Source organism: Phalacrocorax carbo, chromosome 2, assembly GCF_963921805.1.
Source record: "Phalacrocorax carbo chromosome 2, bPhaCar2.1, whole genome shotgun sequence".
In the NCBI taxonomy this organism is placed as follows: domain Eukaryota; kingdom Metazoa; phylum Chordata; class Aves; order Suliformes; family Phalacrocoracidae; genus Phalacrocorax; species Phalacrocorax carbo.
Window position 1 is genome coordinate 148,755,544 of NC_087514.1, and position 24,475 is coordinate 148,780,018.

The following is a 24,475-nucleotide window of genomic DNA, read 5'->3' on the forward strand; positions in this document are numbered from 1 at the left end:
TTGAAATTAAAATGTTGGAGGTAGGAAAAGAGTTAGGAAAGATAAACTTTTGAGTGGGTACCAAGGGAAATGCCAGAAAATTAAAGATGGACAATCAGGATAACTTACCTATAGTATGTGTGTTTATATACACATACACAAAGTACACATATATATTTACAAATTAATACCTACATATGTTTACATATAATAAACCCTATCTATAAACATTAATATGCTACATTACAAATAAGCTTCCAAATGAACAGCTCCAATGTAGATCATATTAAAGATCCAATTTTTAAAAGAGTGATATTTTCGAGTACCTGATACTTAAAAACTCAGTGACTTGTAAGCTGTATTCTTTTTTTACATACACAAGGAATGATTAGCAACCAAGCAAATTCCAACATAATCATAGCTCAAAAAAATGGTCCAAACGCCCTGTGTGCTAAGGACACCCTAACACATACACATTAGACATTAACAAGATTTTTGACAACAGTCATAATAAGGTGGACCTGTAAATGGGCTTAGCAATTTCAATTTTTCATCTCTAGGGAGAACCTTTACATTCAGTACTTTTTGTGTAGCACAAAAAGCTTTTGAACAACTGAAAAGTGTCACAATTTGAACATTTTGGTGTTAAATTTGTTATCCAAAGGCTACAAACCAGCAACAATACCATTAAATACACTTGAAAAAAAGAACTTTTTGTAGTCGACCTAAATGTGTCTTCCCATTCGTATGAAGTCAGTGGTACTAAACCCTACAAGATGCCAAAATTCTGTCAAAATGGGTTGAGACTGCTACAGAAATTGTATGTAGATACATCAAATTTGAAACACTGAGGGAAGTATAATATAATAATCCTCCTCATGGTCTCAAAATGGTTACATAGCTACAAACTTTTCAAAAGTATCAGAACAGATAATTTTAGGTAAACTAATCTCAAATTTGAGGAGCATGGAAAAAGCCCAACACATTTGTAGCTGTCAAGAGTTCAAGTTTTTGTCATGGATAGAGATGTTTGAAATATCCTTCTTCTCATCCCCAAAGTGACATTTCCAAGATCATGCCAGTGAACAAACATGACTGACACTGGCTTCGCTCATGGCAGGTTTTCACATGTAATTCCCTTCTAAGTACGGAGTGTGCACATGCCACAGAGGGCAATGACCTATGGATTCGACCACCTCATTGTTACTATTCACGAAGAGGTTTCAAGCCCTGTTTTACAGAAACTCTATATACCAAGAGGCTCACAGACATATATGGATATTTCTGAAGACAAAACTCAAGGTTTATAAATAGCAAACTAAGGATAGAAATAAGCAACTGTGCTCTTTATGTAGTTAACCTAGCAATCAGTCATCACTATATGGAGTAGACTGCCAAGTACTATAAAACTTACCCCAACCAGCATCATTCCTGAATATAATGAAACAATTTCATCCTCGTTGCACTAGGTAAACCTTTCATTAGCTCCTACTACAATATCCAGTAGTGCTCTGAGTTTTTCTATTTTTATAGCATACTACTATGTAACATCAACAATTTACACTGAGCGATACCATTTGAAGATATTTACAGTGAAATTTATGACACATGTCAAAGAAAACAACTAAATTCTTTAACTTACTATAACAACTTAACTTCAGCAACAAAAGCCTACGTTTTTCCTCTATTAAGGGCACTGTACCATACCATTTACTGTTCCCTTTGCCCTTATACTGACACTACCGCTACACAGATTATAACTTACTTATATGAGCTGCACTTCACTGAGGAGTAAGAATTAACTCTGTGGTTTATATTTTATTTAGTCATCAGGTTTCCACAAAAGCTAATACAGCATTAATCACAAAGATAAAAATAGAAAAATGAAACAAAAGAAGTATGCAGTTTCTCAGCTGAAAACAAAAAGTTACTGTTTTTTCACTGGGAGTGAAAGGAATAACATTCTATACTGTTACTCTGAAAATATTTTAAATGTGAGTGTTCAGCTTTAAGTAGAGCAAAGTTCTTAACCAAATCTTGTAATGAGAACAGTAGATCCTAACATCTAGAGGCTGAAGATTAATAATCACGACCTTCAGAGGAATTGCATGGATTTTTGTTTGACTGAAGTTACAGTGGCACACTGTGTCTCAAAACACTACTGTTATTTTAGAAGTTATAAAATTTTTTTTCTCCTCTGTGGTTGTCTAAAAGAGAGGAAACTACAGGCCATAACTGATGACTTCTGTTGTCTGATGCAATTAATTTCTATAACCTGTATCTTCACATGTTGCAACTCTGCCAAAGATTGACACCTGAAAACATACATACTAACATACAGACCATGACATAACCACATGAACAAACTGCTGCTATCAGAAGTCTTTTCCAATAGGCCCAAGTACACACAATGCTCAGTCTTGCAAACTACAGAAAACATCTGTCTCTTCATGGCTTTCCCCTGGCAGATGCTATGTGGAACTGACAGTCCCCAAGACAAGCCCACTTTCACCCAAACAGATGCATCATAGCAAACAGGAGCATGAACTCCACCACGCTGTATCATAATCATGTACCAACCCAAGACAACAGCAAACAAACAACTGTCAGAAAGAACTCATACAAGCTACAGAGGCAACATAAAGCATTTTTTTTTATTTAAAATGACAACTCCACCTCTTAAACCTAATGCTCTGTCTATCTTCAAAAGAGGAGCCTGGAATACAAAATTCACAACTCTACCACATCTTACAACTTAAAAGAAACATTTTTTTAGTTACACCTGGAAATCATTCCCACACATATCTCCAGGTTTTTTGTCTAGAGCTCCCACAGGCAGTTTTATTTTTTTTCCTTCCTTTACTCCTCATCTCACCTTATTTTCTTTTTACTAATATCGTTCTCTACCCCAAAGGCAAGGTTGATCTTACTTCTTCTGCACCCATTATCTCAATCCTTGATATAAAGAGTTAAATTCCAATCAATTGTTTTTCATGTATATTTCACCCGAAGCTTGCACTTCACATTTCATCAGCAGAGGGTAAATATGCCCAAGAGCTCCTTGCCCAGCCAAATACAAAGGTTTAACTTTAAACATACAAATCTTGCATTGCCCAGATCCTTAGACTCTTATGGCTACAAGAGTGTGTCAGATGCATAAGGCCATTCAGACAATTTAAAAAGTAGAACTATTCCTGCATTTCTACATATTCACAGTTCCAGTTAAAAAAAAAAAAAAACCCACACAAAAAACCCCAAAACCAACCAACCAAAAAAAAAAAAAACCACCACCACACAAAAACCAAGCCAGCTTTTCCCTCCCACTTATTCATGCAATCAAAACTCATCACCTGCCCCCAACATTTTCTGTACTGGATTACTGAAATACTTCTTTATCTAGTGTTCTCAAAATTATAACTTCTATTCTAATAATCTTGGCTTGTTGGCCTAACTGGCTGAGTTCCTATCCTAGCCTCTATCTTCATCTTCAGCTCAAAACAGAGTTTCTTAGGTTTTTTTCTTTACCCATTAATTCATCTTTAATACTGAAAAACATCTACTGAAACCCACAGGTTTTTCTTAACTGTTATTTAAAATCAAGTCTTATTATTTCTGTGTGGATTAGAAAATACATTTTTCTAACTACTAACCAGAAAGTCTACCCTGCTTGTTGTCTTCTTCTTTCCTCTACTTTGAATTAAGAATAAACTACAGCATATCAGTACATTCGGTGTTTTTCTAATTCTTCACAACATGCACTTGCACATCATATTTTGTTCACAGCTTTTTTGGACTTAGAGACATTACATGGCAGATGAATTCTTTCACTCTATATGCGGGACCTCAGTTCAAATTGACAACGTATAGGCACCAGTGTAACAAAAAATTTACAGCAGTTACAATTTAAAAATTTGGCAATAAGTTTCAGCACATCCGTCACCTTGCTTCTTTCCTGGAAATCCACTGACAATTAGTGAGTTGCTACCAAAAGACATTTTAAACATCATATGCCAGGTTTTTTAATTAAAATTTAGTAATGATTCCCAACTTCTTTAAAATTAGACAGCCTAGTTAAAGAAAGCAATGCAATTTATAAATTTAACGTAAGGAAACTAATCCAAAATATAATAAAAATATGAACACTATTCTAAGCTATCCTAAGTTGTTTTTTTTTTTAAAAAGATGCTAGATACATCCTGTGAAGGAGGTATTCTCCCCTGTATTTGGATTCCTCTGAAATTTCAGGGATGGCAAGCAAGTATGAAAGTATCTAAGGAGTGACAGAGAGATAAATGTTAATTCTAATTATTTGCTGGTAGCACAGTTTCAAAGACATTGTTATCAAGAGCAAGACTTTTTTTTTAGTCAACATACTGTCTGAAGATAAGCTTCATAAACATACCAATTGAAGAATGTCCTCGTCTTTTGGCATAACACTAAGTTCCAATATGCTGTCACTGAAAGAAATAGAAAAGAACAGAAAAACAGCACACATGAACTTTTGGAAGAGACTTTCAATTCTTGTTACAAAGATGATCCATTAACTTCCATAGGTCAAACCCATTCAAAAAGCCCCACATTCAGCTGTTCTGTCAAATTACTTTACACAACAGAAATAAACACTGATTTCAATCACAGTTTTAGCAAATAGGAGTAGAACATATAATCTGTATTCTCAGCAAAACCAGCATATCACGCCAAGAGTTTTGTTTCTTTGGGTGTTTGGTTTTTTTTTTTAAATTCTAAGTCCTAAGGTATATTAGCTGTTTGGAGCTTCTCAGACAAAACAAAGTGGCAAATCTGTGAAGACAAGTTAAAACTTCTCTTTCTTCCATTTAAAACTAAAGTCTCTTAGCACTCTTTAAAATTGTTGGGGAGATGTCATAACTACCACATCATGTGAAAAGCGGGGCTACACCAAGGCAAGCATTGACTTACACCTTTCTGCTCCAATCACCTCCTAGCAGAATCAACTTAAACATTTACTCAGTCAGATGACATCTGAAATATGGATGAAAAAACACTTGCTATTTTTAAGTACTGAGTTTGTCACTCTGAATTGCTGAAACCAAAAGCAGCAGAATAAAGATCTAGGAATCTGGACAGTTCAATCAATATAATTTAAATACAAGCAAAATCAGGACACCAAATATGCAGTGCAGCAGTTATCCAGAGTGAAATACTGTGAAGCAGTGAAACGCAAAGTTAGCATCTACCAGAAAAAAGTATTTTCACAAGCAAGAGAGAAGTATATGCTTGTAACATTGGATACAGAACAGCTGAATTCATTATCTCATTTGAGATAGAGCAATACTCTGTTCAACTTCATTAAATGTAAAGTAGAACAGGTACAGAGAAAGCCTACAAAAGAAATAGCTTGCATAGACTATTTTAACTAGGCTCATAAAACAGAAAATGAAGAGATTATGACTTTTTTAGAAATTTCACATTACATGTCACAAGAAGGAAGGACCTTAAATATTGTGTTCAGTTTTTGGCCCCTCAGTACAAGACAGACATTAAATTGCTGGAGCATGTCTAAAGAAGGGCAACGAAGCTGGTGAAGGGTCTGGAGCACAAGCCTTATGAGGATCAGCCGAGGGACCTGGCATTGTTTAGTCTGGAGAAGAGGAGGCTGAGGGGAGACTGTATCACTCTCTACATCTGCCTTAAAGGAGGTTGTAGTGAGGTGGGTTTTGGTCTCTTTTCCCAAGTTACTCGCAACAGGATGAGAGGAAATGGCCTCAAGTTGTGCCAGGAGAGGTTTAGATTGGATATTAGGATGAATCTCTCTACTGAGAGAGTGGTCAGGCATTGGAACAGGCTGCCCAGAGGGGTGGTGGAGTCGCCATCCACGGAGGTATTTCAAAGACACATAGATATGGCACTTCAGGGCAGGGTTTAGGAGACAAGGTTGGGTTGACAGTTGGACTTGACGATCATAGAGGCCTTTCTAACTTTTATAGAATCATTATATTTAAACAAATTGACCAATACCGACACAAGAAAAAAGCATACAATCTAACTGGATAGACTAGACTAGAAATTAGCTTATCTGTCCTGGTTAGTTCAGCGCATTTGCTGAGAAAAGACAAAGCCAGCACAGAGATGGACTACCAACTTGAGGGCACACAGAACAATCTATGAAAGCACTGAGAAGAACCTCAACTTCTTAGTTCTGTAGAAAGGAAAGAAATCATCTCAAACATGTAACATGCAATTTATTATGCTTTCTTATATGAAAAATGTTTTTGTTTTGTGGTTTTTTTTCCATTTGTTAGCAACTGCAGACATAAGGCTGCATTCCAAAATAGCAGAGTAAGGGTATTTGGTTTCACAAACTTCTTAAACCATTATTCATGTTGGAAAAAAAAGTGTTCTCCAAGCAGCATAAATTACTTTAGTTTTAAAACCAAAGATCAGCAGTGATAGATTTAAGTTTTTCTTTTTAAGTCTACGCACAGCTAGGAAAAAATAACTCTTCAAAAGTCTTTTAAAGATTTTTCAGAATATTGAATTTCAAGAAACACAAAAGTATTGACTTTTTAAAGTGCATTTACAATAGTATTTTGAATGCATAAACAGCAAAACTCTAAAATAATTATTTAAAAGTAATGTCATCAAGAGCTGACTTTTGCCTAAACTCCTTTTTATGGATATTAAACTACTTAGCTGTTGTAAAACAAAAAGAGACTACGAAAGAGATACCATAGCTTGAGGCACTTCTAATGAAGTGTCCAGATTTAATTTCTACATGAGGGTAGCATGTATGAGTAAACTGTATTAGGCAACTCCTGGTTTGATAATAATCAATGCTTATTTCCAGGATGAACATTTTGGAAGTCAAAAATATGATAAACAGCATTGTTCCTCTTCAAGTACTTTTAATATAAAGGAAAGTTTCCTACTTAAAATTCAACACAGAACAAACTACTTTCTTATACAAGTATTTTGTGCCCTTTTTTTTTTTTTTAAATAAAGGAATTAAGTCCATTTATGCAATTCAACACCTTTTTAAGTAGCCATCCAAAAGAAGAAAGGGTTCCATTGAGGAACAGTATTTATTCATAATTCAAATAACTACTTAACTATTATATTCCAGTTTGCCTGCAAAACCTCTGGAGACAATTTGGATCTTCCCACTTTGTACTTTGTGATGCTCTCTCAGAATATTGTTTAATTCTCATATCAGAAACCAAAAGTAGGGAGGAATACTTTTGGTATATTGTGCTATATAATGCACACACAAATTATGGACTAGGAAGTGTTAACAAGAACCGCCACACAGATAGTGGCAGATTACACTAAAGTATTAGACACAGTACTGTCAATTCTCTACCACACAAATGACTTTCAGTACACATTTTGAGGGTCAAATTTAAATTTATTGACTCAAACTAAAGCATTATAATGCACTATCATCATAAAGACTATCTTTTGGTGTAGTATTTTGTATTAATGACACAAATCAGTAGCTAAGCTCTGTATATTTCTGAGTAATCCCAACACTTTCAAGAAGAATTTGCATAGAGAAACAAGTGGGATACACTTAATCATTCAAATTCCCCACAGTTAAAAAAAAAAAAAGTTGGGAATCAGAATCTGTTTCTTGTTTTATTTAGAACCAGAAATAATTTACAGAGTTTACATTACTAATCAACACATCTTCAAGTTCATTGTGTAAACAGATGAGAATAAATTCTTAATGGACCAAACTAACAACAATTGGTAAAGAGTAGGAAACCTAGACTTAAAAGTAACTAATCTTACAGGACAAAGTTATTTCTAGCAACTTTTTTGAGGTGTGCCCTTCACCTTCCAGAGGAAATAATCAGTGTAAATTCAGCTTTGATATCACCAAACAGAGCAAAACAGATAACATTCTAGACACAGCTTGAAACTTTTCCAGGAACACCACAAAACATGGCTGAATTATATCCCATCCGTAAGTGCCACTGGAATTCATGGGGAAAATTTCATTTAAGCCAGCTAAGTTCTGACGTCTGAAGCTGTATAAAACACTCAAGGATACACATGACCTTTTGTTACCGTCTTCTGTGATGTACACATCTGGCTCAAGACAACAAATTGTTCTCCTCTCCTAACAAACAATAGCATCCCTTCATCATCTGTGCACTCATGGAAATTAGGGGAACAGATGCAGCAGTGTGCTGCACCATTCCTGGTTGCACTAGGTAATCACTGATAAGGTGTTGTTCAGGTGTCTGTGTTTTATCCACAGTGGGCAGTTTCCTACCTACACTCACAGGGCTGAAAATAAAACTTTATTCGCAGGAAGACCTGGAGTTAAGAATCTCTGACCGCACAGGCCACTGGAAGATGTGACTGGTCTCTCTCTTTTTTGGATTAAGATAAGAGATTTCATTGACTGATGTACCTGTTCGGCATGTAAAGTAATGTTCTGTGCCTTGGGCATACACTATTGTACAATATTACTGTGTGTACAAATACAAAATGGCAAAAAATGATGTGTGGCTAGTGTTATCTCCAGTAAAGGTTATTTAAAAAAAATACATTCCACCTTTCCAGCTCTTGAACAGAAAGTACTAATGACACAAAATGCATTTCAGTCTACTTTGCCTGCCATACCTTTGAAAAGAGTTTTGTTGTTTAAAAAAAAAGCATACATATGTATTTTGAATGAAATATTGAATAAAGACTCCACTGAAACAGGATGATCGGGATCTTATTCTTCCTACTTCTAACTGTAAGGATAACTAAGTCTTAATGCACGAAGAGTCACTAAAACTAGAATGTGACATGTGAGATGTATTTAGAAAACATTTTTCCACGTAGATCATAATACATCTTTTTTCACATAACCCATTATATTGGAAACTTGTTGCTGTTGAACAGAAATTGACACCAAGAAAACTGTAAAAATAGAGGCAGATATGAGACTTGAAAACGAGTACCTAGATTCATGTATGGACATGATCTAACAAGCCCTTGTGAGTTGCAGAAGCAGTAAATACTACCTCAACTCTGTGCAAGGTTCATAACTTGCTACAAAATAGAGGAAAGCCAAGATGTAGTGCAGATGTTTTGCAGGTGTGCACCAGCATAATTTTTTTCCTTTACTAGATATGCTGATTTCTAGCTATCAGATCTCATAAGCAAGGTAGATTTTTCTGGTTTTCTTTTTAAATTGACACATACGCATGTGGTGTATATACAACTAATCTATTAGGTTGTTTAGATGACCTTCCTCTATAGCACTTAGCGTGATTTGCTAACAAGGGACAAGTGCCAACATAAAAGGACTGTGGCACAACTCGGCACACCCATTCTCAAACCGTTATCAGCATTCAGTAAATACAGGAAAACAGAAATAGTAAAACTGAATGTGTATTAAAGAATATTTAAAAATACGATGACTTTTTCAGAACCACCGTAAGTGGTCATTTCCTACTTCATGTAAAAAAATAAGCATGGCACATAATTACATACCAGTATCTTACCTGTTCTGTATTAAAGCAATGACTTGAGAATATGTCTTCCCAATAACACTCTCTCCATTGACTTTTATAATTCTGTCACCTGTAAAGCGAAAAGTAATACCTTAAATTAATTTGTCTAGACATTTTTTGGATAATTTTTGTTTTGTACTTTTGTACCTCACAAAACTCAAGATCACAAATATGTTAAATTCAATGTCAGTCGTCTTTAAAAATGAAAAAAGAAGAAAATGAAAAATGCACAATACAACTACACATAACCGCAAACAGGATGCCAAGTTTCTACTCTTTTCTGAGAATATTTTCAGGTGTGGTATCTTATTATAAGCTTCCAAATGAATCCCCTAGAAACTCACAGAAAGAAAACCACAAGCAGGTGTAAGCTGTACTAGAGGCTCATTTAAGTATCCCACCTTCAGAATAAAGCTTTTGATGGCTGGTAGCACACGTGCTGACAACTCTGCCCAATTCTTAAGCAAATTTTAAGTAGACGTTTCATTCCAGCACTTAACCTCAGAACAAAACCAAACTTTAATTCAGAACACTGCCAGGCGTAGCTGTGCATATCTGCTTTAACAGCAGCAAATACTGCAGTTTTGTACTTCTTCCTTCTGAGAAACAATGAATATTTTGAAAGGCTCCAGTTTCCTCCTTCCTCAGAATAATGTGGGTTGTTTCCAAGACACTACTGTCTCTCAATGAATCCTCGGCAGTATAATGGGTTATTTCTTATCCATATAAATCAATCTTTAGACCTAACATCACTTTTATCAGATTTCTCTGAATAGTTTGTTGCACCTTTCTCATTAAGCGCTTCATATACTCTCATACTTTAAGCGGCAAATATATCACGTAGAGCTATTTTCAGCTTTTGATAAAAACCCATCCCACTCCACCACCAAAAAAATGGTATTTATGTCATCTCTGATCAGAAGAGTAGAGAGGTATCTTGAATTTACTAATGAGGAGAAAATGGTTTAAAGGATTACAGATAGGGAGCTTTGGAAAGCTGCTGGAGAAAGAAGAACTGAAAGAAAGGACCCATGCAAAGCAAGCCAAAGGGAATGGCTTTTTCAACACTGCTTTAGAAACTGAAAGCCCTTTTTGTGTTTCTGGCTGATCAAAGTAAAGCAAGGGAAAAGCTGTTCACTCTGAATACTCGGCCTGACTTGGTGGCAATAACACTGTAAATGCTCGTGCTCTGTGGAAGTTCCCTATGCAGACCCCAGGGATTTCCAGACTTCCTAAAACACATGGATCTGCTGACTGTTTTTAATTTGGTCTGCACACGCAATGTAACATCATGCAAATAAACTGGTGCGATATTTTCAACTTTATAAAAGTTTATATATGTCCTTTTATCAGCTGGTTATCACTCTTTTCCTCACCCAAAAGAGCTCTCAGAGTTTTGCCTCTTGCTTCCTAAGTGATGAAAGAAAGGTTGGCAGCAACATTTAATGGCTGCTAGCAATCCACATAATAGACATCTGTGACAGAGAGCAAACCCTATCCCACTGTTGCATACACACAAATACCTTACGTAATTAGGCTGAGAAACTGAACTTTCACAAAAACAAAGTTAATTTTGAAATGCTCAGTATCACACCGAAATAAATACTTCAAAAAAATTGCAGGAAAAAGAAATGCTATAGTTTATGCCAAAAAAATATTCTTATTTACAAGCTCTGAACCCTGTCCTGCTAGGTCACATGGCAAGACTTTGTGAGAACACACAGAACACGTAAGATCCTCCTCTGGAACTTAGTACTGGCTTTCTTCCAGGCTGTTTCAGAACCTGCCCACAAATGGAGAGCTTTACTCAGTATACCCACTAAAAACTGTAATTACTAATATCTTTGAAGTAGTTCATATAATCTTACCTATTCTTGTGTAGTTTTTATTTTTCAAAGAAAGAAACTAGGTTACAAACAGCATTGAAACAAATCTACTTGAAGCATTCATCCAATGAACCTGCCGAAAAACTCAGGTGGGACATACTGCAGAAGTGGTTACACGAGAGAAGTGGGAACAGGCAACTCTGCAAAACACAATTTTGCTCACTTTCAGGTACATATAAAGGGGAAGGCCAGTGCCTGTCGTGCAAAAAAAGGGCATAGAAGCATGCAGGCTTTTTCTAGTAGCTCTCTATCAACCTGGTTGCCCATTAAACACCTGGGTTCAAACTAAAAATTAATACACTTAATCCCTCTCCCTTTCCACACGTATTTTAGTTCTTTATATTCTTGCATGTACATAAATGACAGCATGAAGATCATGACATGAGAAATTGGATCGGTTTTGGCTGTCTGTTTTAATATATTTCTAAAATACTGATGTTCGGAACTCACAGATATGTTCTTTTATACTGAAATACCTCGGAGGTTAAATATTGGAAGTATGATCTTTCTAACAAATACAATTTTACAAGAGTATTCAGAAAAACTCCGAATTAATTGTCTTACATTTAAGATATTGTAACCTATTCCTCAAATTTGCAAGATTACTCCAAGCTTTCTGGTGAGTAGCAGCCAGGTGGGCACCTGAAACAAAGCTCATTAATTCTGGGTAACAAAGCATGGGCTGAGACTGACTATTGCAAAGGACCCTGCAGCAGTGAAGTAAGAATTGACACACAGGCATAACTACCTAAAGTCTTATTATATTTTCAAGTATTTTCTTTCCATTAGTGTGACCATGAAACAAAGCAAGTTGAATTAAAGAAAAAAAAAATCAAAATACCAGTTGATGCTAGAAAGTAAGAAGTATGCTTAACCTCTAATACAGACTGTGTAATCTACCTTGCTGATCATTCCCTGAATGTTTTATAATATAATTTCAAGACAGAGATATAGCAATATATTTCACCCTGGAGTTTTAAACAAGAAATAGTGGTATGACGTAATTAAATAAAACTGCTATCAACAGTGTGTTTAAGAAGAATATTCTGCTAATTTAAAAATTTATTTTCTCATTTATTTTCTGTTCTTTATTCTGGGCTCCTAAAAATCTCTTCTATGCCTAAAAATAAAATATTCTCTACAGATTTCACCTCTTTCAATTTGGCAAACACTGAACAGAGTAGAAATAAACATGGCTCCTCTGTAAAACTTCAACATATGCTGCACTTTATCAAGCCAAAACATTTATATAACAGCATTAAAATAATGCTGAAGTAGCCATTCCCTGAATAACTATTTAAGGAGGAGTTAAACAAGAAAAATGCCTTATACAAGTAGGATCTAGTACTGTTTTTTAAGTTGTGATCATCCTATAATCTTTGCATTTCTTTAGGAAGAAACATACAAAAATTATTCAAGTGAAATGTACATACATAACTGTTTTCAACAGAAAATATCAACATCCCATTATTGACAGAAACACAATCCTTTCATAGAACGTATGTTTTGCCATATTTTTAAGAACAGAAACCTGTGTTTGTAGTGGCATCCATCTTATACGTAACACATATCTTACATTTTTAAGACTTGCAAGACTTCCCATTCTAACATAGCTTTTATTTTCCTGGCTTCAAGCTGCATCAGGGGAGGTTTAGATTGGATATTAGAATTTCTTCACTGAGAGAGCGGTCAGGCATTGGAACAGGCTGCCCAGACAGGTGGTGGAGTCACCATCCCTGGAGGTATTTAAAAGATGTGTAGACATGGCACTTCAGGGCATGGTTTAGGAGACATGGTAGTGTTGGGTTGGCGGTTGGACTTGACGATACTAGAGGTCTTTTCCAACCTTAATGATTCTATGACTCTTAAGTAAAGATGTGACAAACTACCTGGCACTTCACAAAAAAACACATGTTTTCCGCTCTCCAGTTTGATTAAATCAAACAACTGAACAAAATCTGATAAGAAGAGATAGACTTAGATTGTTCCCATTTAATTTAAAGGAGATGGAAGAGTTTCATTTAAAGGACAAAAACCTGAATGTTTTGAGGTTATCAATTTGTCACAAAGCACAAAAAAATAGGAGCTTACAGGTGTCATTCTCCTTTTTCTCTTTCTCCTCACATACTTTATCATATGCTTGTTCTTACTTTTTAAAAGATAATATAGAAAGACTAAGACTTTAATGCCTTGATATACTTTACATAACACCTCCTGAAAGAACACAACAGTGCTTTTGAGACAAAAACCACTAGACGACAACTTAAAAGAGAAGTTTCAAACTTCTGAAGGAAAGAACAAGGTTTAAATGGAAGATAGAACTATATGTAGCAGCTTAAATCATATATTTTACATCACACACTCAAACATGCTATTGATGTTACAGAAGAACAGTACCTGTGCACAGTCCAGCTTCAAAAGCAGGTCCACCCTCTTTAACTTGTTTAACAAATATGGTATCCATTGGCTCCAGTCTATTTCTTTGTTTTCCTGAGGAAGAGAGAATATTTCTTAAAAACATTTAATTATACTGCATTACAATGTTTTTGCCTTAAGGATTGCCATATTCATCATTACATTAAATACTCAAGTTCAGTTTGGCATGAGTGAAGGAAGAGAGACTACAAGTCCTTAAGACAGTATTTCTTTTGGCTACACTGAAAATCTTTTAGGTGCCTGGGGAAAAAAAGAAAGGAGACGTTGTGGAGGGACAGCTATATCTTAAACATGTGAATATGTCCCAGCAAGTAGTATTTTTCAGGTTCATTTCATCATCTCATTACTACTTCATGCTGATGCCTACACTATTCAATAAGAATCACCCCTTCCTCTTCTAGATCACCATCTGGCATAAGATATAAGCTAGACAAACTGAGTGTGAGTTAGTAGTGCAAACTGAAAAATAACATTTTAAAATCTTTCCTTAGAAGAAAAAAACCAAAGCATTGATTTATAGTCCTCATGGAACTGTAACACTGATTTTCTAAGTGTTTTTCAGATGTTCCAAAACGAAGTCTAAAGTTGTCTTGAAGATTTATCAAAATTCAAAAATCAATTTATAATACAAAGTAAATTATAATGTCAGCAAGTGCTGTGCATATCCATATATACACACACAATATAAATGTAGAAGTTAATCTACAGTAGTTAGAAACCATAACACTTGTTTCTTCTTGCCTTCTCAGTATACACTTAATTCCTATACTTCCAGAAACACAGGTACCTTGTGCTTTTACATGCGTGCCACCAAATCTAAGTAATTCTTAGTTGAAGTAGCCACTGCTTCCAAATCTCAACATGGGGGGGCGCGTAATACAGTAAAAACACAAAACAAAACCAAAAAGCCACCCAAAAAAACCACAACAACAAAACACTTCACAGTTATATTTCACACTAAAATGCAGTGATGCTGTCCTGAGCTACATCTGTGTGTAGGGTGGATTAAGTTTACAGCTTGTACACAGCTTCACTAGTGTAATTTTTATGACAGTGAAGAGAAAACCAAAAAAAACACCCAAAACACACCCAAAACAACCCAAAAAACCAACCCACAAAACAAAACCCACCACTGAAACAACAACAAAAAACCCTAACAAAAAAAACCAAACACAAACAAAAAACCCACCCAGAATAAAACTTAACACTTTATTTCTAGTCTACCAGAAGACTGAGTGAACTTACCTTCTTCTACACTGTTATTGGTCTCTCCTGACACTCCTGTCCTACATGGTACAAAACATGAGCAGAACCAGTGGCAGAACCTCAAAGGTTACAGCTGGACAAGCTTTTATGGTGCCACTGCTGGCTTTAACAGCCTCCATCCCTCCCAGCTCCTATCATCAGTTACTACCCTTGTACCACACTCTCAGCTGGGGGAATACCACCCTTTGGAGGCTACATGATGAGCCAGCCCCAGGAACTGACATGGATTGAAAATAAACTGGGTCTGGGTTCTAGTTTACCAAGAAACTCTGGCATAGGAGCAAGGGTGGTATAAACTGTAGAAAAAGCAGGAACAGCAGGAGAGAATGAAGGGATTGCTTAAAAGAAGCACTGCTGATAAAAGAAACACTCCTTGAAACCAGAGTATTAGGTTCTAATCACTGCTTCAGTGACTAATCTTTGACTCAGGCACAAAACGGCACTGCTTTTGGAAGTACTGTTGTTACAGTTTTAAATATCCCACCTGGCCCTGTTCATTAAGCCACAGCATTATTTATTGACTATAAATAAGGTGCCCCCTTGCCCCTTTTTTGGTTCAGTTTCCATGTAGGAAAAGCTCAATATTTGAAGATTTTTAATAAATTGCACTAAACCAGACTTCCCTCTCACTTTGATTCACATTTTTCAAATACGGGTTTTAGCCTCATGCCTTCATTCTGCAGACCCTCAGTGTCCTGCCATTTTACCAGAAAATAGGAACAAAGTAGCTTACTCATACAGCTCTAAATGGCCTTTTCTCAAAATAACTCCAGATTGGTAGAGAATAATCAAGAAGTTGATTTGACAGAATCAGATAACTACTATATACAAAGCAACTGAATTATAAATCCAGAAACTCCAGCTGGCAGCTCAGTCCCAAAACACTTTATAATTTGATTAGCAGGACACAGCTAAAAGACATACAAAATGCTCTTTGTGAACCTAAGGTAATATCTGTCATTTTTAATCTGTTGATTTAAATAGACGCTGAACATATGATGGGTCACGTCCTTTAAGAAGCAGTAACATTTCAGCAAGTTTAGACAAGCTTCAGGAATAATTTACCAGATGCCATGAACAAAATGTTACTTTAACTTGACTCTGAAGTAGTTGAAGTATGATCTTTTATAGGACCACCAAACATCCTGTTGTCACTTCATCTTTTACTGAAGAGATTTAGAATCCCAAAAGTGACAAAAATAAAAATAATGGAGCTCCCATGGCACATTTAACTTATCACTCAATATCTGATACTTATAACCCAACACCAAGGGCCTACCTCAGCTTTCTTCTCAAAATGCTCATCAAAAAAATATTACTGGGCTACTGTTTAACACTCAAATGGTACTTTATGCTTTGTCCATACCTGAACACACAAAGCAAGAGGTCAACTCCCATTCAATATATAACACTGAATACCTTTAATATATTTCCCACTTCTGAGTTAGAGGAGAAAATGGTACCAACTTATGGAAACCAGAGACTGAAGGCTTCCCTGAACATCTGATTTCTGACCAATGTGTCAGCTACACTGAGAGGTTCTTCAACACTACAGGCACTCGCTTCAGGTTTTCACAGCTATTTAATGGACCAATTCACAAAGCTGATTACACATTAAACCTGGTTCTTTGTCATACATGCAGAAGGAAGCTATTATGGACAGTCATTCTTCTTCCTAAAAAAGTGATCCACCACCCTAAAGATGAAGATACATTTAGGGGCAAAAGATTAGGATGAAAGATTTAAAATGTTGTTACATTTGCAGGTTCATTTTACAGCTCAGTAATACCCAAATATGAGTAAAGAGGAGAAAAAAACCTAGGACTCTCAAGCTTTGGCAGATGAATACATGCTCTTCATTTCTCTTTGGTCTTCTACCTACTTGGATATAAACCAAAACTTCCTTCCATCAGTAACATATAAATGAACTTCCTTGAATGTGTAGCCTCAAAGTGTATGTTTATGTTTTGAGTTTGAAACTCAAGCAAAGCTAAACAATATTTTCTGACAGTAGGAGCTCATGATAGTTCCTTCAGACCAACTGTGGGGGAATAAATCTTGTAGATGCGCACTCAATCGTCACAGAAATAAATTCAAAGTAAAATGGATAATCAAGTAATTTATCTCATGTCTCAAAATTTAGCAATCACTACACTTCAGTTTAGTTGTGCCTAAATCTGCATTGGGTCCTGTCTGCACCCAATCATCAGGCAAAACCAAAATGTGAGCCTTAACTTCTCTCCCTCCAAAGTCCACCATCTAGAGCAGATTATTACAGTGGAAAGTTCTACCCACCTCTGCAATACATAGCTTCTGACCAGATTCATGACTTTCCTTTCTAATATTGATCCAATATCTAAATTCTAATACACCTAATTTTTTGGAACATGCCAGCCGTTCCTTACAAGGTGATACAGCAAAGAACAGTAAAGCCCCTCATATTACTAGCCTGTCAGGCATGTAGCTTTACTATAACCTTGCCAGGCGTAAGTACAAATCGGGAGAGGAGTGGCTGCTGAGCAGCCCTGCAGAAAAGGATATGGGGCTGCTGGTCAACAGCAGGCTCAGCGTGAGTCAGCAGTGTGCCATGGCAGCCAAGAGGGCAAACTGCATCCTGGGGTGCATCCACACAGTATAACCAGCCAGTCAAAAGAGGTGGTTATCCTGCTGTATTCAGCAAAAGTATGGCCTCACCTCGAGTGCTGTATGCAGTTCTGGGCCCCACAATTTCAGAAGGATGTGAAGGTCCTTGAATGCATCCAGAGGAGGAGAACAAAGCTGGTGAACGGCCTAGAAGGAATGGCCTATGAGGAGCAGCTAAGGTCTTTGGGCTTGTCCAGTTTGGAGAAAAGGAGGCTGAAGGGCGACCTCATTGGTGTCCACAACTTCCTGAGGAGGGGGAAGTAGAGGGTGGGGGACTGATCTCTTCTCCCTGGTATCCAATGATATGACACATGAGAGTGGTTCAAAGCTGTGCCAGAGGAGGTTTAGACTGGACAATAACATGAGAGGAGGTTGTAGCGAAGTGGGCGTCAGCCTCTTTTCCCAAGTAAAAAGTGACAGGATGAGAGGAAATGGCCTCAAGCTGCACCAGGGGACGTTTAGATTGGACATTAGGAAAAGTTTCTTCACTGAAAGGGTTATCAAGCACTGGAACAGGCTGTCCAGGGAAGCAGTTGAGTCACCATCACTGGAAGTATTTGAAAGACGTGTAGATGTGATGGTTAGGGATATGGTTGAGCGGTGGGCTTGGCAGTCCTAGGTTCACAGTTGTACTCGATGTTCTTAAAGGTCTTTCCAACCTGAATGATTTTATGATTGGGAAGCATTTCTTTACCAAGAGGGTGGTCAAACACAGGAACAGGCTTCTTAGAGAGGTGGTCAATGCCCCAAGCCTGTCAGTGTTTAAGAGGCATTTGGACAATGCCCTTAATAACATGCTTTAATTTTTGGTCAGCCCCTGAGGTGGTCAGGCAGTTGGACTAGAGGATCGTTATAGGTCCCTTGCAACAGAAATAGTCTATTCTATTTGCCAGTGCTTTTCCAATGCTCATTACTGCATACTACTTTGCCTCCTCCCTCCTGCTCCATACTTTTGTGAACAACTTTATAATTAAGTGTTGCTGTTGCAAGCTACCAGCAAATAAGACTTTCTCCCAAATCTTCAGCCGCAAGTGAAAACACGACATCACACACAAAGAACAAGTGAAAGTGTGAGCTGCCAGGAACACTCTCACACGTGCAAGGACGCAGCACAGATGAAAAGCACAATTTCTGTGAAAAAGAATTTTGTATTTACTTTGTTTCTCCACAAGTGTAGCGATAAACAGAGGTGCGGTATTACATAAGGCCAATAAAAGAAATAGAAGCATATGAAGCTGCTAAGTACACAAGTTAGCTGACCAGAAATGGAAAAACAGTCCATAAAGTTGTCCTTTCCCTTATGTCTTGTAAGTACACAAAAATCTCCAGCATGAGTAAATGGTGACCAGTCAGGATAAATTAGATCTCAAGTTATTGTCCAGGTGGTAATGTAGCTTTACCAACAGAGTAACTATAATATTCCTTGCAGTGCAATCACTTCCTTAAGTGATGCTATTCAAATGAAAATGTAACTTTAGAGAAGGCAAACTGGTGTCTGAATTTTTACCTCAGAGATTTGGTATCATCAGAAGTAAGGAAATAAAAATGAATCACCAAGTATATGAAACGCTCAAGGCAAAAATTCATTAGCTTAAACAAGGATAGTAAGAAATTAGGAGAGTCTTTATAATGAGGTCCTTAGTCTAAACAACAACATTTAGGTAGTCTGAAGCAGCACAAACACCTGTAATCAAATGCAAGACAAGTATAGAAAAACAGTTTACTGCAACAAGATTTTTCCTAGTCAACATATATATTTTTTCATAACTGTATACAAATCTCCCAATTAGTATTTTTTGGTTGAAAATTGCTAATTGCTACCTTCAATAACCACTGAGATCAAAGTAGAATCTACAGAATTAAGACAGTAGTATCTTGATTCAACTGTTGTTCAAATAAGTGTCAAATAAAATATATATAAGGAAGGCTTTAATTTATCATAATTAATGGTCTATACCCTTATACTACCTGCATCTACTAGCTGAGACTAAAAGTCAATACCACCTTCACAGCTTGATCAGGGAAAGTAAGTTTCCCATTGTAAAGTTACAAGGAAGCTTTCCTGACAAATGTTTGAGATGCCAGAAACGGCAGAGGGGAGTACGTTGCACCAGCACAGACATCTGATTTGCAAAATAGAATTGTAATATGCTCTTTCTCCATGATAAAATTGAACATTAAAAAAAAAATTATTGCTTTTAAACAGAACAGTAGAATTAAGAGTTGTTAATATTTATAATTTACTTATATTTGGAGGATAGGGGGTGTCACATACAGCAAAACTTACTCCAAGATTCCTAAACTTGACATAGAAATTGATTTCATCCAGCTGCCAACTCTAGCTTAATTCCCAAAAATGCTAGTTTGGAATTAAGCTGCTACAAGAGACATAACTAGCTTTATACCAAATGCAGTAACCTTGAGTTAGTTTTTAAGCTAGTCTTTGCAGACTTGACAGTATTACTATACTGCTCTGTGATTCATCTGGAAAACAAAGTGACACAGCAGAAGTTATATTATAAAATCTACCAACACACTACAAAATTGCAACAAGCACATCACTTCTCTGTAGTGATTAACCTTCTGATATAACACACAGTCAGACAGAAACATCTAAGTCGTAAACACTACTCAGAAGACACCTCTCTGCAGAGAGCCTTTACATTCTCTAAAGAGAAAACACAACCAAACCATAAAACCCAAAACAAAACAAAACCACCCACACCAAAACACTATTGCTGACACAGCTCTTCCTTTATGACCTGCAGAGCACAAACCTGCAAGTGTTTGGGGACACAGTATAATACTACTTTCTTACAAAGTCTCTCCTAAGAAACCATTGCTTAACAACATACAATTTATCTTCTTCCTAAAGGGGGAAGGGAAGGAAGAGAGACGAAAAGAGGGGAAAAAAAAGAAAAAAGAAAAAAGGTCTTTTGCTCAGGGCAGCTGACCCATGCTTAGAAATCCTCAAAACGCAGGAACTGAGTAAAGGCTACAGAGTTTTGCTAACCTTATGCAGAATATTTTTACTCCTGGCCCTATGCTCAGCAGACAGCAAGGGTGACTTTCATTTTTATACCGAAGAATCACCAACCCCATTAAACATCTCAAATTATTAATTTAAGACAGGCTTTTATGTATATCTTTCTCTGACTGAAGAGGGAGGAACATTCCTCTTGAACATAAAGATCTGCAAGTATGCTTTTGGATATCCAAGGCATTTGCACTCTGTTGGTTCAACAATGCCAAGTGGCGCTGATCCTCGGGACGCCTTTTCCAAGGGAAAAGGGAGGAGATACACGTACAGCTACAGTGGGACAAATGATTCTAAACGATTAGTGAATCAAAAACCTGCTAATCATTTCCCAAGCTACTCAAAAAGAGATTGCTGAAAGTACAGCAGAACCTACATTTACTAACAGAGATTTCATGTTATTAAATATAACATCACAAAAATGTGAGGATTACATTTAACTGAGAGAGTCCAGCTAAAGACAATTCTGGATTTTATAATCTGCAAACTGAATATCATACATAGTAAGAATTTCTCCACCAGCAATCCATTGCAGAAAAGAAGCCCAAAGGTCCCGGGTCCCAGCCCTGACAGAGCTTATTTTACCCACTGTCAGGCACAAATTAACTCAACTGAAAACCATTAAGCAAAATACAGGGCCAAGAATGAGCTTCTAAAAGAGCATAACAAGTAAAATAGCACCGTTGAGTCATTTAGCAGAGGAATACCTGGCATTTAACTCTGTGATACAGGAAAAACACATTCTGGTATTACTCAAAGCAGCTCTGGCATTTTGATTAGGCAACTCAGAGATGGCATTTCTTCCTTTGCTTACTCTTCTTTCAAGCCATTTGACTAACACAACCTCTACTCCATCTTTGTGGAGGGGTGGGAAGGTGAGAAAATTATCTGGCATTGTTATGGAAAACATAACACAGTTTCAACTTAAATACAAACTCTCCAAAACTGTGTTTTCCCATTGCATTATTTGCCAATATTATGACAGTTTTTCAATTGTCTCAAATCTAAAATGAAATCTTTTCAAGTTTAAAATTTAACCTATGATTAAACAGTCTAGAGGATTTACTTTAGTTCTTAGATAAGCATAGAGCCATTCAATTTATATCTGTTGGAGTGAACCTACAGACTCTCCCCTAAATCCATGGAAATTACACTTACGCAACTCCTAGCGTTTTTATTAAAAGTCAAAGATGATTTGACCTCAATAGTAGTCACTGAGAAACCTTATACATGTGACAAGTTGGAGGGCCACTCTGCTGGACATTCTGGATGTACTTTAAGGGAACAAGGAATTATCAGGCTCTAATCCCAGCGGAAAACTAAATGAGTCCTCTTTTAGCATTCTGAACATTTAGTGTTAAAAATAAAGTTGGATTAAAAATCCACAAAAAAGGACAATTTACTGTGACACTATACTAAAGCATCAGTGTCATACACCTCTTGCCTCTTACTCCTATTCCACTACCATATACCTTAGACCCTATCATCCCAGTAATCTATGACCTTTCCAAATACTTGCTTTCACATTCAGTCCCTTATTCTTTATCTACCTTGTTCCTATCATCAGAGGTACAATTAGTTTATTTCATAACAGACTAAGCTGATAGACAATGATGTTAGAAAACGTGGGATTAAATTGAATCCTGGGAGAACACAAACCACATTACAGAAATCAACAGTCTGTTTAAAGAAATAAAACATAAAAAACTCAAGGCATTACATAAGCGGCAGTAAGGAATTAAAAGCTTTTCCTGCATTTCTTCCACCCTTCCCCCAAAGGCTCTGCAACACCAAGCCAGATATGCACAGAGCTGAAGGAGCTCAGGTAATAAAATTGGAACAATTTAGCTTAGAAAATTGAGGTTTAGAAACTTTAATCCATAGTTAGCATGGTGATCATAATTTAACAATCTAGAAATCTCAGTGAAAACAGGTATCTTAAGTCTCATTAGAAAGCACACACTCAGCCTCTACAGAAAAGGACACTGAGCAATATACCTAACTCGTCTTTCATTTTTATGGCAAGATAAGCTGCTAGTTGCTATAGATACTTCTACGTAGAAATAGGAGATAAAGTAGGAAAGCGAGAACACCATATTAAAAAAATATGATACTGGATTATAATGACACTACATATCCAGGCACTGTATTAAACATAAGATACCTTTGTTCTCAAATGAAAGATGAAATTCCGTTCAGGATATTTCTATATGCTTACCACTGTTCGTTTTCATCATGATTCACAAGCCATATTTTTGAAGAAAAATGTGTTTCAGGACAAGATACAAGAAATGACCAAGCCATTTAGTATGTACTAAACTTGTGTGTTGCCAACCACAGCTTCAAAGAGTCTTTGAAGGACAATACCATCTTAAGTACACAATGAAATGGCATGGAGACAGCATGGCAGTAGAGATGGTTTACTCCAGCACTACTTACCACGTGTTGACAGTGAAAATTTTTAATACAAAATATTATTATTTTTAATAGGTATAGGTATTTTTCAGTTTGTGTCCAAATATTCCTACAATGCTCTCCTGGGAGAATTCTGCCTGTGAGATACCTCTTAAATAAAATCTTGAAATAGGGTAAGTCCAGAAAACAAGAAGAATACAGGCATTATACCAGCCTCAAAACACATGAAAGAAATACTCCAAGTTAATACAGGCTGGTCAATGTAACAGAAAATAACTCAAGAAAAACAGTAGAAGCTGATACAAATTTCCAGTCCGTGGCCAAGGGATCCACTGGGAAAGACCTGCACCTTCTGATAAAGTGCACCTATTAGAAAAGCATTTCAATAGCTTAGCTTAAGGTCACAACCTGAAGTGGTAAAAGTAGGAAAAAGCAGAAATCTTTCAAATAATAGCTACAAGATATTCAGGGTATGCCCTTCCGGCAGGTAACAGGGTGCTAAGGTCCCACATAAGGGCCAGGATGCGCACACGTGAGGCTTCCACCAGCCGTCTGAAGAAAACCTCACCTACTTCTTCCCTGATCAGGCAGTCTGTAGCAGACATCCACAAAAACACAGGTCTGCCTACAAATCCTGACCGTAAACTCTAAGCCAGCTCTCCACCCATCCCACACCAGAGCTCCAAGCATCCTGCTCTCTTACAGTTCAACAACAAAGGCAACTTGACCTCCATGCTTTCCCAACCTGTCCTTCCCAAAGTCCCTGCACCTATCCATCCACTGCAGCACTCTAGCCCAGACCTGTGAGCTATCCCACCACATCTCTGTGACCCCAGTGAGATCATAGCCCTGCAACTGCACGCAGACCTCCAACTCCTCCTGTTTGTTCCCCATGCTGCATGCATGAGTGCGCAGGGCCTTCAGAGAGGCCCTCAAAAAAGGCATGAGAGCTCTCCCCCACCATACTGTCCTACAGGCATTCCCTTACTTACATGCATATACCTGAGAGAGTCCCCTTCTGTCCCAACTGCTGCCCATGAGGCATCTCCTGTCCACACCATCCTAACCCCTTTGCCTGACAACCCAATCCACCACCCTCTCACTTGTTTACTATATGTCCCTCCTGTGTCATTCTTAGTTTAGAGCTCTCCTGCAGAAGTTTGCATTACCTTTTATTCTAAGTGCTTTGAAATCTTACTGCTTACTGAAAGCAAGATTTATGCAAGCCAGAAGCATGATCAAAATATATACTAAAAACATTGCATTAAAATCCAATCCAGAACATATAGCCATGTAAAAACATTTCTTTCACTGTTAGAATA

The 24,475-nt window shown here is 37.0% G+C and overlaps 1 protein-coding gene across 4 annotated transcripts in view; it reads right to left on the minus strand.

Moving 5' to 3' along the window:
• The window catches only part of ARHGAP21 (Rho GTPase activating protein 21), a 127,018-nt gene that overhangs the window by 37,251 nt on the left and 65,292 nt on the right, over positions 1-24,475 (minus strand). For all 4 annotated transcript variants that reach the window (XM_064444792.1, XM_064444793.1, XM_064444794.1 and 1 more), the window contains 3 exons: positions 13,754-13,846; positions 9,462-9,540; positions 4,382-4,436 (listed from right to left, as the gene is read on the minus strand). In XM_064444792.1, coding sequence (XP_064300862.1) covers positions 4,382-4,436; positions 9,462-9,540; positions 13,754-13,846 — 227 coding nt within the window. The remainder of the gene's footprint in view (positions 1-4,381; positions 4,437-9,461; positions 9,541-13,753; positions 13,847-24,475) is intronic.